This window comes from Centruroides vittatus, unplaced genomic scaffold, assembly GCF_030686945.1.
Source record: "Centruroides vittatus isolate TY-2023 unplaced genomic scaffold, ASM3068694v2 contig_597, whole genome shotgun sequence".
Taxonomy (NCBI): domain Eukaryota; kingdom Metazoa; phylum Arthropoda; class Arachnida; order Scorpiones; family Buthidae; genus Centruroides; species Centruroides vittatus.
This window is the reverse complement of record NW_027122361.1, coordinates 82,333-97,996: the sequence shown is the minus strand read 5'-3', so window position 1 is coordinate 97,996 and position 15,664 is coordinate 82,333. Positions and strand designations below refer to the sequence as shown.

Genomic DNA, 15,664 nt, shown 5'->3' with positions numbered 1-15,664 from the left:
GCCGATCAACCGAGGGATACCCGTACCGACATCAAGGCCACTATCCGAAGAACGAAAAGGCTATACATAGTAGCCGATGAGGTCCACTCGAACAAAGTGACAGCCCCGAAGAAAAACAGGGCAGGCGATTCCAGTGCATGAACACCTAACGCCCGTCCAGAAAGAAGGAGAAATACCCGGTTATCAGCTTACACAAGATAAAGGGGCGGAAGGCAACAGAAAAAAGGCGCCTTGTGGACAGGGATATTTAGGAAAAGCTAGTCTGATAAAAGAAGTGCTACTTGCGAATAAAGGGAAGCAATACATTACTATAGTCCTTAATAGTTAGAAAATATGTGAAAAGGTATAGCCCGTCATCCATCAAGTGGCACTGCTCCTGAGGCTTAGACAAGTATAAGAAGTGCTCAGAATGGATAAGGGAATAATATACCTGTACTAGAGTGAAGCGACGAGTGTAGATGGCAAGCAAACATTCACCGAAGTGGCTGCGGGAATACCAAGCATGCCAAGAACAGAGAGAAGATTGCCGCATCCCGCACCTGGAGGCGGTAGCAGCAAAACAAGATACACTAGCTCACAGCCAGACATCAAAAGAACACAAGGCCTCTCCACGAAGGAGAGGCAAGCGACGACAGCAAAGTAAAGAAGAGAAAGTATAGAAAGTATATAGAATAGTGTAAATAGAGCCAGAATGGCCAAGAGTTTAGGTTGTTGTTTCCACACTATTAACTGGGTTACATTTCGTGTGGATGTTTGTACAATATATATTGATATCATGTTTTTATATTTTATTATTTTTGCATTTACTTTTTTGAGATAATTCATTCGCACACAAATTTAGTCCAGTTAAGCAGTTCCACTGAGGCAGTGCAGCAGGATGAAAGGAAATATAAAGTATAAATTGGTCCTTAGGTTAGTGTGTTAGTTATTACAAGGTATTAAGATAAAAAAAGACTAAAGAAGATGAAGTGATTTTTAGTACTTCAAAATTAAAAGAAAAACAAATTAAAAATAAAGTGAATAAAGTGAATCTTTTTGACCCCACAGGACTAGCCCGAGTAAGCAAGGCCATCCTAGGGGTTTTTATGAATTATAAGCTACTAAATGACAAGTTATGAAAAGTAAAATGAAAGTGAAAAGTAAATTAATGAGAGAAATAAAATGATTAACATTCTAGATTATTATGTTATTAATTTGTTAATTGTTGTTTAAAGGTATTGATTTTTGTGATAATACCTAAGTAAGTAAACAGGAAGAACATTCAGTTTAAACAATAATCATTATTGTAAGTGCAGCGAAAAGTGTAAACGGTAAAATAAGAAACAGGCAGGTAGAGCAAAATAATATTTAATTGGACAAATTGATAATTTGATCAATAGGAGCAATAAAAATGCCCAACCCCAAAACAGGGATAGAGGCTGAAGAAAAGTTTAAACGGAGTGTTGAAATTATTACTAGTTTAACATAGATAAAAGGATGCTACTTCTACTGAAATAGGTTAGAGAAGGGGTTAAGAGGGCGATTTTCCCGCCATTTAGAGCAGTTCAACAGAATCCCCACGTGCCATAGAAGACGGTCGTCGGCCGTAAGATCTCCTCGACATAACATTATAACTTGTGCGTATATATATATAGATGCATAAAAGATTGTCCCACAGATCCACATCCATCTCCCGAACTCCTCAACCTACAGAGAAGACTACTCATCGACCAACAGTCGAGGTAATATATATTTGATATATTTGTAAACTCTCTCTCGAGAAATAGGTAGAATTTAGTTATTCTCGTGATTAAGGCAGTAGTTATCATCCTCTCGATATTGTTGTACATTTTTATTTTGTTTGTTTTATTAAATCTTGTTACATTAATTCAATATGGTTTTGTCTCTGAATTCAGCCTTATCTCTTATCTACGTATCCTCCCCACTCGTCGAAAAAGCCCGCAAACGTAAATTTATTTACTAATACAGTATTATATCGTGAGTTAAACCGCGATTTAATGTGTCAGTCTGTCGAAGATCGGGATTTAACGATCGTGATCTCAACAACCACATTAAAGGCCATCCTACACGTAGTGAGCGAATCTAAACGATTCGACGGGATAAATGCCGTTGCTAGACGGAAAGTAACGATGTCCTGTCATCTCACATTTGTAGTGAAGGTTAATTATGTCGATCAGGCCACGTCCGCCATCTTTAAGTGGAAGGGTTAATCTTTCTACGGCAGATTTAGGATGATGTTGTTTATGCTTAGTAAGTGTTGTTCTTGTTTTCGTTTGGAGTTCAATGTATAACACCGAAAGAATATATGAGTACTGGGACGACAGATGTGTTTATTGCTTTAACTGTGTGTTTTGCATTTAACTGTGTTCTGAGAATAGCATTTAACCCACTTTGGAATTCTTTAATTAATCTTTGCTTCATATGTGCATGTTCTGTTAGTTTGGCCTTTTCGAATTCTAAATACTTGCAGAACTTTCTCTCTTCCGTGTATTCAATAATATCTTCATTTCAAAGTGCAAAATCTTTCTTCATTACTCCTTATTCTATGTGAATTGTTTTGCATTTGTCTAGGCCAAACTCCATTTGTTTGGCCTAGTTAGTGTATGAATGTGTAATTTGTAGGAGTTGATGAAGTTGTTTTTGTGTGGATGCATAAAGTTTTATGTCGTTCATGTACATACATGAGGTGTGACAATGTAAACTGTGTTATTTTTCGGGTCTGATATTGTAGCCATATTGTGTGTTGTTTAACATGTTGGATAATGAGTTCAAGGCTAGGCAGAACCAGAGAGGACTCAGGGAATCTCTTTGAAAAATTCCTCGTCTAATAAATATTTGGTTTGTTTGTTTGAAGTGTTATGAACTCTGAGATGTAGTGTTGTTCTCCAGTGCTGCATAGTGTTTCGGAAGAATGGAAGTATGTGATGGATGTATTTTGTACACGTGTAGAATATGTAGTAGCCAACTGTGTGGAACGTTGTCGAATGCTTTTCTGTGTTGTTTGTGTGCTTGCCGTAGAATGAATGAATGTATGAGTAACTGTTCTTTTCATTACCTGTGATTTCTACGGCAACCTTTTTGTTGTTACGTAAGAATGTTGTGTTATTCATCGTGTTTGTATATTTTGTATATCCTATAATTTGCAATGCAGTATGTCAATAATTCGTAGAGTGTTGGAAGTCATGTAATTGGTCTGTATTGTGTGGGGTCTGTGGTATTGTTGTTTATAGGTTTCATGTAGGTGATGCTCTGAGTAAGAAATTTTTGCAGGTGTTGTGAATTGATGATGATGTGTGTTAGGTGTTTAGCCAGTTCCTGGTGCAGTGATGTAAACTTTTTGTACCAGAAATTGTGAATGTTTTCTACACCAGGTGTCTTCCAGTTGTGTGTTCTGTTAACAACGTAGCGGATGTCATGTATGTTTATTTCAACACAGGGCATAGTTGGTATGTTGTGCAAGTTTCTGTTCTCCTCTTCGATTCAGCGTGCATCAGCATTGGGTGTGACAGCACTGGATCAAAGAGAAGACCAATATGTTGTGAGTTCTTCTTCTGTTGGTGTGCCACTGTGCTGTGTATGAGTGTTTGTTTTTATACTAATTTGTCTGTAAAAGAGTTTTTCACTGTTTGTAAATAATTTATTTTGGTGTTTTCGTAGTGAACATGTTTTGTATCGTTTTTGTGTATGTGCTTTGGCTGCAAGTTTTTGTTTTAGTGTATCAATGTATTCTATAATGTGTGTTTGAGGTTCATGTTTTGTGTGCGTTGAAACAACTCAAAAATATTTTCAAGAAAATTAAAACAATTTTCTTGAAAATATTTTTGAGTTGTTTCTTTAATTAGGGTATTATGTTGTTTTTAGTGTATTGTGTCAGCCTGCCTAATTGCTGTGAAATGTCATTTATTTGTGTTTCTATTCTTCTCTGCCAGGATGGCTTGTGAGAGAATTGTGTTTTGTGTGTATCTGTCTGCGATTGTATTTTCAGTCTATGGTGAGTCACTACTGTGTTGCTATAGCATAAACTAATGTATGAATGTTTGAGAGTGTAGAAATTGAATGAATGTAGTGTGATAGTAAGTGAGTGTTTACATAATTTAGTGTTTTTCCTACTACTTTTGATATGTTGATTTTTGGTATTCGTGGTCTTTGTGTGAGATCTGTACCTGTATATTCAGTAGGTGTTTCCTGAAATATAAGTGAAAACGCATTAATTAAATCAATGTCTACGTTATCAGTGGTGGATTAGGAAGTGTCTGTAGTATCATTAGTGGTAGTTGCGTGTGTGCTGTAATCAGTGCTTGTTGCTGGATTATTCTTACAGGTTACGTGATTTTCATTAATGTTAAATGTTTCTGTCTATTGATATATTTGATCAAAAATCTGTTGATTTATAAGTTCAAGTAATGTTTGTGGGATAAGGTTTTGTTGGTGTATAATTGTCCTTTTTTGATTAACAACCCTTTGTTCGGTGAGAATATTGTTCTGTGAATCTATGGTGTAGTTGATGTCTGTACGCTGTCATGTTTGTTTCAAGTCTTGTGATGGTGTAGTAAGTACAGATAATAAACGCGTTCATTTCTATTATCCGTTTCATCCATTGGCGTGGCCTTTGTGGTCTGTGGATGCATTGTCATAAAAACACCAAGGCTAGGTTGATTCCTTACGTCTGTTAAAGGCATTTCAGCAGCCATCCTTGGGCCGGCGCTGCTTTCCCCACCGGTAACCAAGGGAGACTGTGGCCTATTTTTCGAACTGAGTCTCTGCCTAACCCACGAACGCGGACCTTGTTAACCCGGGCGATGTCCGAGTCGGTATCACACTTAGATTTGGTTACTACCACGATAAATATCTCCACAAAATGTGAGTGTGGTCACTCTTAGCTTCATTTCTTTCCATAGACCTTACTAGAATGGGTGTCCCTACTAGGAGATAGTGTAACAGCCTGCACTGCCCTATGGATCAGTAAAATTACTGGGCTCTCCCACCACGACCACGGGAAAGTTATTATTATTATTATTATTATCGACATCAACCCATCTCGATTATATTATAAGATTTAAGCATTTTCTCTTTTCTAGTCTTTTGTAAACAATAAAACTCTCCAGTTTTGCGGGTATATGTATTTGCCAAGGCTTATTTTCTTCAAATCCGGGGGAGGCATTTTATTTACGCCGCATTTTTAGTCTAGCTCCGGTTTTCCTGTGTGTCGGTTGATTCTTTATTTATATAGACACTACTGTTTCTTCTCTATCGAGTGGATTAATACGTAGTATTATTTTTACCAATCGTAATTCTGAATATGGTAGGGGAAAAATAAAGGTACCGCACGTTCGTCTTTATATTTATTGTTAAGAAATTTAAAATTAATATAAAGTTACATATTCGTTTGATTTCTAGTTGCATCACTAACAGTTTGAAACAATTACTTCCACGCAAACTTTCCTGATTAATTAGCACTTTTTGTCTGTACGATTATATTTGATTTAGAAACATCAAACTTCGGTTATAACGCCTCGTAGGAGAAAATACGTGGGACGTCTGTCGATCAAATGAAATTAAATCTATCTACTTGTAATGACAATTAGAGACCGTACCACGTCGTGTTTAAAAATTGGCAACGTTCTAATGTTTCGTATTCACATTGTTCGATAAATTTCAAAACAAAAAAAAAAGCAGCACGAGCTTTAAAACTATACGAAATTAGCGGTTTATGAATTACGATACAAGAAAGAAAAGAAAGAATCAAGCTAAGGGTGCGTTCTTTAATAGCGGTCGTTCTGCGTCTCCGCTACTACGGGAGTGCGCTGCCGTTTGTAGGCATTTAGGAACGACGGCGAAAGAAACAAAGATGGCGGCGCCCGCGCTATCGATAGTATCGTGATGGAGGAATCTATAATTCTAAAATATGAGCTCTTAAAGGCAAAAGAAGGGTCCCAATTGTAAAATTTAACCATAAAGTGGATTATTTGTTGAAAGAGCATTCAAAATAGCCACGAAAAAAATTTGAAAGCCGGCTACCATTCGAAAACAAATCGAAAAGATACTTACATCACCGCGTGCACTAACTTGCGCTTTCACAACTTCTAAATTTTCTTTTATAAAACCACATAATGGACTCCGAAACGAAACTATTTGAGCCATGGAGGACGCCATGTTGCTTTCCACCTTAAACTACTGCTACAAGCGGCTGTTTTTGCCGTTCGACGGCGCGCACTCCGACCGGAATTTAGGAACGCGTTCCGCAGGAATTTTTAAACGGATGTCGCTCGCGCGGAGTTACGCGGAGGAATAAAAGAACACACCCCAAAAGACTGCGCAAGAGACAAGTGTGAAAAATAATACAAACATAGAAAAAAAAGAAAAGAGTACAGAGTGGTAGGAAGAAATAAGGGAATACGCGAGAAAGAGTTCGGTGGATGGAAATTGTAAACTTTGCGGGATATTTAGTTGTATTTCGTGTCGAGTGAGCAAAACCAGAGGAGACGAAAAAGAAAAAGTGAGAAAAAATAAAGTCTAGGATTTCCAAACCGTTAATTAATTGTTGCAGGGTACTGTACTTCGGAAGCTAACAATTAACTTATCTTAGCTTATTAAAAAGATCCAACACAACAGCACTTTCCCATATGGAGGGCACACAAGGCTCGATAGTAAAATAGGATGAAGCGATTATTGTCAAACCTTTGCGCTTCTCAATATTAGCAAAGATCGGTGAAAAAATTGAAGTTTACAAGAGCAAACTCGAAGAGGTATGCATAAAGGCAAAGGACGCAGAAGGCCTACCAACGGCGTGGAAATTTATAGTCAAAAAGTTTGCCACGGACACGTAATCTTAGCTTAGTTTATTAAATAAAGTTTTTGCGATTCTGAATATTAACTAAACAAACATTTTTTTTTCGAAATAAATGTTTGTTTAGTTAATACAAAATAGATGAGTTTTTAAAATTTTTTGTTGTCTGTTGTATTCAGAATCGCAAAAACTTTATTGCAAAAGATGTCCCCTCGAGAATAAAATCGACCTGTCCGAGCGATTTACTTAGACGAACACGAACACTGCCGTTTCGTTTTCGTTGGCCCACCCTGTATGTTTCATCAATTATACCTTAACAATTTATTTCAATGTTTATTTAAAGTATTATTAGTGGAATTATTTTTATTTTGTATTTCTATTACTATATCTGACTTGGTTTTTTATTGTATATTTGTATTTGTATATATTATTTTTTCAGTTGTTTTCTTTTTTTCCGTTGTCAATTTTTTGAATTTAAACATATATATTCTATTTAATGGAACGCCAATGTTTCAATTATCCCGTTAAGCCTGAGGATGGCCTATACAATGGGCCAAAAACGTTAGTTTTCAATAAAACTATCTCGGCAACAAGAAACGTGTCTTGTGATAAGCTATTTTCCGAGCACGTTCTGTTTAACGCTAACAATTAACATGTGTGGCTGTTTTTATATTAATATTTTCAATAACTTTATCTTCACAACTTATTTTTTGAAAATAGTGAAAAGAGTTTTAAAATTAATATTTAAATCTGTTTTAAGTTCGTACAAAGTTAACAAGTATGGAAATTTAAATAAGTAACATACGAAAAAATAACGCGCTAAGTTACGTGACCTGCGTAACCAAATAGTAATCTTACGTGACGTAATTTTCTTTTTATATACTGATAACATTTAGAATCGTGTTTTTAAGTTTTTGTAACACCTAGTTAACAGTTTAATACTGGTTTTGAATGAAATGAATTCTCGTTTACATCGTTACATCTAAGAATATCCTTTATTAATTTTTTTATTAGCGATCTTGTTATACATCCCGAAGCGGGACTCGAAACCGCAACTCCCGCTTACCGTGCCAGTTACGTTACCCAGACCTTCGGTCCGATCTCCTGTTTTAGTATATACTGTGTATATTTGGACCGAAGGTCCGGGTAGTGCAACTGGCAACGTGTCCGCACGGTAAGCGGAAGGTGCGGATTCGAGTCCCGCTTCGGGCCAATTCATTTTTTGCAGTTTAATCTAAATTAATTAATTACATATTATAATTATTAATTCCAATACGAGATGGCGCCTAACGCCTCCCTCTAGTGCCAAATTCATTAATAATTCATAATTATTATTTGAAAATTATTTACGGCAGTTGTCGGTGTTTATTTACTATGCACCGGGTTTTTGTTGGTGTTTATATTTGTAAAGCATTTATAATTATAAACATAAAACACGGGTATTGTACAGGTATATCATAATTCGTACTGTTTAAACTTTGTCTATGAATACAGTTTAAATTGCACTCGCTACATTTCATTTTATTTAACGTATAATTTAAGAACCATTGATCTAGAGCAGTGTTTCTCAAACTTTTTGGTCCGCGACCCCCTTTTGCACTTAAAAATTTCAAAGGACCTCCGAAGAATGAGTATGTGTAGAAAAACATCCCGGAGGGAGTGGATTAATTTAAATTCGGGAGGAGTTAATTTCTTTTGTTTAATTAATCTATTCCATGTTGAAATTTCTCTCCGTTGCGTGTCGCTTTGCGTCGAATTTTTGTCAATGTTAAGACTAACGAAATTTTTAAAAAATTATTTCCTTATTTTTCACAAATAAAATAAATATATTGAAGAATATAAAACCAAGAAACATTATATTTCGGAAGTTAATTTAGTCTCAAAACGTTCCGATTCAGCACAACACAACCCTCAGAAAAACAAGCAAAACTTACCATTCACGGTGGGAAAAGAGTCTCGTTCAAATACTGGAGTGTCCTTAAGTACCCTCTCGTGGTCGCGCCATGTTGCCAGCTAAAAACGCATATCAACTAAAATAATATCGGAGTATCCCAAGACAGCCAAATATTGCAGCGCCACAGCACTAGCGGAAATTCGAATTTGCCGACTGAAACGCTTTCTGTTGATCGGTTTTCGGATAAAGACGCTTTACTGTACTTCTAATTCGACTTGCCGACAGACGCAACGCTGCTAGCGAACACCGTTCCAAATGACAATGCTGTTCTATCATAGTCTAGTTGGAGAGTGGAACTCGGGGATTCCCCAATAGCGCACAAATTTATGAATATTCATATTGTTTTTATTATTTATATGTGCAATTTATTTAAGTAAAAATTATTTTATATATTTTTTATTTTTAATATTTCTAAACATGATTCAATAGTAAATTTATAAAATATTTGAAAAAAAACATTGATCTAGCATCAATTTTTCACGACCCCCACTTTGAGAATCACTGATCTAGAGCACAAACTGCCAGAGTGATGCGTGCCAGTAATAATTGACACCTATCGCTTTGTCATTCTGAAAGTTTATTTCTGCTGTCACTCGTACGTTTGTCGGTCGTTTCCAAACGATTTCAACTTAATATCCACATAATGGGAAGACACAAACGGTGTTATAGCGACAACTGCACAAACACAGGCAGACAGAATATAATGCGTTTCTTTCATTCTAAAGATGCACAACTCGTTAACGTCTTTATGTTATTTTTGTAACTAGCGTTTTTATTGGTTTTCATGAATTGAATTTTACTTCTGGATTAAACTTTCACGTATGTATTAATAAACATTTGTTCAAAATTCATTAGACGAGAAGAGCATTTAAAAGTCTTGACGTTTCTCATTTGTAATACAAACGAAAATATTCTAGACTTTATTTTAAAAATTAAAATAAAGACCAAGTCTGCCCAAAATGGGATCACCTTTTTATTTTGTGTTCCAAGACAAACACTTTTCGGCGACTGACCTTCCTTTTTAGGTTACTTGTCGCGACAAGTAACCTAAAAAGGAAGGTCAGTCGCCGAAAAGTGTTTGTCTTGGAACACAAAATAAAAAGGTGATCCCATTTTGGGCAGACTTGGTCTTTATTTTAATTTTTAAAAAAATTTTTTCTCCATCGGACGAAATTCAAAGACGAAAACTCTACAAATATCGTCGCCAGGGGTCAGCTGTCTCATCTACATTTTCCAGCGCTTGTTCCTAGTGGATAAAAGCAGCCAAGACACCCAGAAAAAAGGCAAGATGGATGTAAGCAAGACGTCTGTTTTTTAAGTCACCTGTTCCTTTTTAAGAAATTTTTTGTAATTTTAATTGGACATTTATGTGTTTTAAAAGGACTTTTTAATAACCTTCCGGCGACAAGTAACCTAAAAAGGAAGGTCAGTCGCCGAAAAGTGTTTGTCTTGGAACACAAAATAAAAAGGTGATCCCATTTTGGGCAGACTTGGTCTTTATTTTAATTTTTAAAAAAATTTTTTCTCCATCGGACGAAATTCAAAGACGAAAACTCTACAAATATCGTCGCCAGGGGTCAGCTGTCTCATCTACATTTTCCAGCGCTTGTTCCTAGTGGATAAAAGCAGCCAAGACACCCAGAAAAAAGGCAAGATGGATGTAAGCAAGACGTCTGTTTTTTAAGTCACCTGTTCCTTTTTAAGAAATTTTTTGTAATTTTAATTGGACATTTATGTGTTTTAAAAGGACTTTTTAATAACCTTCCGGCGACAAGTAACCTAAAAAGGAAGGTCAGTCGCCGAAAAGTGTTTGTCTTGGAACACAAAATAAAAAGGTGATCCCATTTTGGGCAGACTTGGTCTTTATTTTAATTTTTAAAAAAATTTTTTCTCCATCGGACGAAATTCAAAGAGTATTCTAGACTTTATAAAAAATGACCATTCTGCCGTGTATATAACATCTTCATTGTTCGAGTGTTGGTTAACAAACAAACATTGGTTTTGTCTGTTTGTCAAGTTATGGCAACGCAACACTTGGGCGATCTGCCTAAGGAATATGCCTTCCAGGAGGTCTTTTTAAAAGAAACTGGCCCCTATTTAAGAGTTACAGACGTGGAAAAACCCGGAAAACTCCACGTGGCCAGCCCATCCGAACGATTCGCTAACCACTCCCGAACTCCCAATGTTTAGCGAACGAAGAACTCTTGGCCACTGGTGGGCCGTTTCACTTTGGTGATCTATATATATAATCGAGACGAGTAGATAATAATAATAAAGATAATAATCAGTACAGAGCCCAAACGGTAAGGAGTTTAAAGTTGAAATTTGGTACACAGTTAGGGTTCGTCACGAGGACGCACACTAAAAACGGATATTTCGAAATTCCTCCCCACAGGGGAGAGGGACAGGATTAAGTCTTAACACTTCCATTGTTGATGGAAGTGTTAAGACTTAATCCTGTCCCTCTCCCCCGTGTCAAGTGTCAAGTAACAATGGAAGTGTCAAGTAACATGGAAGTGTCAAGTAACAATGGAAGTGTTAATTAACAATGAAATTGTTAAGAGAAAGCGACGTGCAAAACGCAGCAAGACGTGTTTAATCAATAAATTAAATTAAACAGAATCTATAGCTTACTCTTTATTTCTGCTGGAAAAATGCACTAATTTCTAATAAAAATTCTGGACTCATAAATAAAAATACACAGAAGATACTTTAAATACATCTTGAATACATCTTAAAGTAAGTAAATGAAAGAAAAATTAATTCGAAAATAAATATACGTACACCTACATGTGTTTATAAACACACACACATACACATAAACTTTGATTGTCAACAGCTTTTATGAATAGTTTTTTAATTTTAACTTATAAACTTATAACTTGAAGACAGTTAAAAGGAAATCTGTTACTATATTACGGGCTGTATATATACATAAATATATACAAGTAGTTTTCCCTTTAGGAAAAGTATGATGTACAGCCGTAAAGCGAAATATTTACGATTAATTTCGATGGATAAAGGCCAATCGTCCTTAAATATTGCATTTTAAATCCCGGACGTAATTATGCAATCAGCTCTGCAAACGTATGTTTGTTCAGGTGGACGCGCCCAGGCGTCATTGCAGACGGAGTGACAGCTGTTCGGCCTGTTACTAATGAGTTTGATGCGTTCATTCTCATTTACTGCAATACTAGTCACATAAAGTTAGATAAAGGATTAGAGTTAGATAAAGGATTCGTAATAGTAGTGACGTATAATAAAATTATTAGGGAGCATCTGTCAATTGGTGGCTTTGTGATTAATATTGTCTTTTATAGGTAAGAAATATTATTGTTTTTATTGTTGTTGCTTTAATTTACACTGGGAGACGCTCCCAAACTTAATAAATTTTTGAAAATTCTATATTCTGTTGTAATTTTGTAATTTTTATGTTGATTGTATTTAATAACAAAAGTTCTGTATTTGTGAACGTTTGTTTTTCTTCCCCGCTTGGCGGAGTGTGCTTAAACGAAAATTAGTATTCCGCGGCATACCTGGATGAAATATTTCATTGTTTCGAGTAGAAGAAAATGTAGAACGACAAAGTCACACGATTGGAAAATTTGAATCGGTAAAAGGAAATGATGCGATACACTGCAAATTTGAAATCAAACAATAAGGCTAATTAAACAAATTTCGATGCGAGTTTAACGTATCTGTGTGGAAATGAACATTTCCAACATATTAAAAAATCAAAATATATATTTAATGCGAAACACGTTTGATAAGTTTCTCTAACACAAGAACAATATGCCGCGATGAATTTGACGGATTTGTCTAAATTAACACGATTTATACGCTTTTATGTATTGCTTTTCGATACGATTGCCACGCGGCCAGAGATAGAAACGTGTTTCTAATTTGAATTTCGACCAAGAACTTTGCCGGCTCCGTACACTTTATCGTGTTTATTTCATTGTTTTGCGTGGAGGACTATCGAATTCAAAGTGTTATAACTAAATGAAATATTTCTACGTAACGCCACGCATTCGGGAAAGTATTAATGGTTCTGTCTACAGTTTAAAAGGAATGAAAACTTTGAACGCAGAACTGAGAATGAATCGATTATTGCCCGATCAACATTCAAGGGGTAAAAGTAACGAAAACGATAAATTACGCCACGTTAGAGAAGTGAATTATTATTTCGCGAATGGCATACAATCGCGTAACCAGTTTAAATACCGTAAATTCTGACTTAATTCTAATGAGTACAAAACTTGTAAACAATGCAAAATTCTTTTGTTTGAAAGTGTCCGAATAAAAAGAAAAGCAAGAAATAAAAAAAACTCCTTAATTAAGGAACGTTTCGTCGTTAGGAACATTTTAAAATTATTCTTTGGAAATTTTTAAATACGGAATTAATTTGCGTAAATTGTAAAATTAATGGAAGTACGCATTACTCTCATTTTTGCAGTGTCAAGTTACTTTATTCGTGAAACCAAGAAAATAGTATTTACACGAATTGCACTCCTGTAGTTCGATAGCAAGATATAACCTCGTGCTCCGATACTAGTAATTCCATATAAGCGTCGTAGCATCCCTGAAAATTTTAGAAAAATTACATAAAAATATATTCGGAGCATTAAAAATATTCGTTGGAAGTTAATCGAATTCGCGTCTTACCGGAGAGAAAATTTTGGGTACATGGATGCAGATGTGTATTAATCCCGGTTCAAGATAAGGACTCTTTTCTTTTACATGAAACATATTAGATTTATCCACGAGACAAGGGTATTTGGCATTGTCATCACCCATACATTTCTTAACCATTTCGAAACCCTTCGGCAAAGGTATTGTCCTGAAAGGTCAATTTTAATGTTTTATAGAGAAAGTATACATGAAGTAATTCGACATTTTACAAGAACTTTCTAGTCGTTGTAACTTAGTAATTTGATGTAATTCCATTATCTTATATATATAAATTCTGTAAACATACATGTTCTTATCGCATTTGCTCTTGTCTTCGCCGCATTTTACCGCAGTTATCTGGATTAAAGCAGTGCACGGCACCCTTTCCAGAACATTTATATCTACCCAAAGAGTATATGTCTCGTCATGTTTGATTGGATATGGTTCAACCTTTATGTTGGAAAATTCGAATTTTCGAGTCTTTTCATCGTCTACGAAAGATACAAAAAGTTACCAATGAGTGGCTGTAAATTAAAAATCATCAAACACTTAAAATTCTATTGATGTTCTATGGTTAACAAACGAAAATTCAGACGATTAAAAACAGTAATTTAAAATATTTTTATCGATTTTCCATTTTTTAATGGTTGATCAAATAATATATTTTGCCGATAAGTATGGGTGTCAAATGTCTTCCTAGATCAGCGGTTCCCAACCAGTGGTCCGCAAGAGCTAAAATATGGTCCGCGAAAAATTTATAACTTTTATTCATTTCAAATTATTATTCCCACATTGATACAAACTGAATTTAATTTTTACTAAAAATGTTATGTTTTCTATTATAATAGTACTGTTAAAGCATGTTACTGCTGAGTTTAACGATTACTTATGTTAAAAGTTTTGTTTGAAGTTTATTTTTAGATTGACACAGTTTATTTTTCTTAAACCTTGTGATCGCTGCTAACAAGAATGAAATCAAAGCGGTCTCTGGTCAAAAGAAGGTTGGGAACCGCTGTCCTAGATTAACGCAATATTACGAAACAATGCCAAACTGCACAAATATTACGATAGAACGGCAAGATCGCGTCCAAAGAGTTTGTCGTATTCCAATAAAGCCAAAATTCTATTGTTTTGGCAAAAGTTTAAAATCATTTAATTAATAATACGAAATTCAAAAACGCACTCACCGCAATACGATACTTCGTAACACTTTACCCACGAAAATCGGATAAGTATAAGAAAGAAGACCGAGGCGTACGACATACGTGCCATGTTATAACAATTCTGTCGGGAATGAGAAAAGATAATACCTATAACTCGGTTTCCGTTGGCCCGATTATTTATAGGGGAGGACTGTTTTCCGAGAAACAGATGCTGGTCGAAGAAACACGCAAGTAAAGTTTCACTTTTTCTTCGAAGAATGAATTTTAATTTAATTTTCATACTCTCCGATAAATAGAAAATCAAATAGTTTAGCTTAAAATTAATTAATTAAGTATATTTTAATTAAAATTAATGAACGAAAAAACAAAAGGTAAAGTCAACATTTCACTTTTTTACCTGAATGCTGGTCACGTATAATTCAAATTCAGAAAATCGACATCAGCGCTCGAGTCTATTCAGCCGTAAAAATTCCTCCCGGAAGATTACAATCAAAGAAATTTGTAATGTATATCGATATTATCGAAATATTATTAAATCTTTTACAGAATGTTTTCTCGTTTTCTCTCCGAGATTTCTAATGTTCGTTACTAAGGTCATCAGTTATTCATCGATGTTTGTAATCGAGTGAGGCGAGGTTCTTTCTTTTCGTACGGAGTTTTGGATTCTATACGCCGCGATTTGCTTAAATTCACTTTTAATCGACTGACTACGGAGTCCTTTTAGTGCGCCAGTTAATGAATAAATTGTGTCGACTGAGTTTCAAAGCGAGGAAGAAACACGTGAAAGTCTAAGATTGGATTTTTCCCTTCATTAGCCAAACTCGAAACGGGTTCGACTATGCAAATGTGAGTTTGGTAACAATGGAATCGAAAATTCACGGATTGGAAACTCTGAAGCAAATATTTTACTCAGATTTAACGATTTAATTTGTTTCTGGTGCGCTTCACCGCCAGAAAGCGGAAAATAATTTATCCTACGCGTAATGAACCAACGCGTTTCTCTTCTCAACCATGAATTTGGTCACAGTATAACGTTAAACACTTAATTTATGCAGAAATTTTTATTTCTAATGTCCTTCGGGACAATAA

The 15,664-nt window shown here is 35.3% G+C and overlaps 1 protein-coding gene across 1 annotated transcript; it reads right to left on the bottom strand.

Moving 5' to 3' along the window:
* Positions 1-13,183: 13,183 nt before the first annotated feature.
* LOC136979234 (uncharacterized) lies at positions 13,184-14,698 on the bottom strand. Its single transcript, XM_067275176.1, has 4 exons — positions 14,600-14,698; positions 13,720-13,903; positions 13,407-13,581; positions 13,184-13,323 (listed from the first exon to the last, which is right to left on the bottom strand). The coding sequence occupies exons 1-4, from the start codon at positions 14,682-14,684 to the stop codon at positions 13,237-13,239; spliced, it is 531 nt and encodes a 176-aa protein (XP_067131277.1). The 5' UTR covers positions 14,685-14,698; the 3' UTR covers positions 13,184-13,236.
* Positions 14,699-15,664: the final 966 nt, after the last annotated feature.

Excerpts from the sequence above, each read along its gene's own strand:
- LOC136979234 (XM_067275176.1), bottom strand. The coding sequence starts at position 14,684 with ATGGCACGTATGTCGTACGCCTCGGTCTTCTTTCTTATACTTATCCGA. Across the intron at positions 13,904-14,599 it reads TTACGAAGTATCGTATTGCG|ACGATGAAAAGACTCGAAAA; the intron begins GTGAGTGCGTTT and ends TATCTTTCGTAG. Across the intron at positions 13,582-13,719 it reads AGCAAATGCGATAAGAACAT|GACAATACCTTTGCCGAAGG; the intron begins GTATGTTTACAG and ends TTGACCTTTCAG.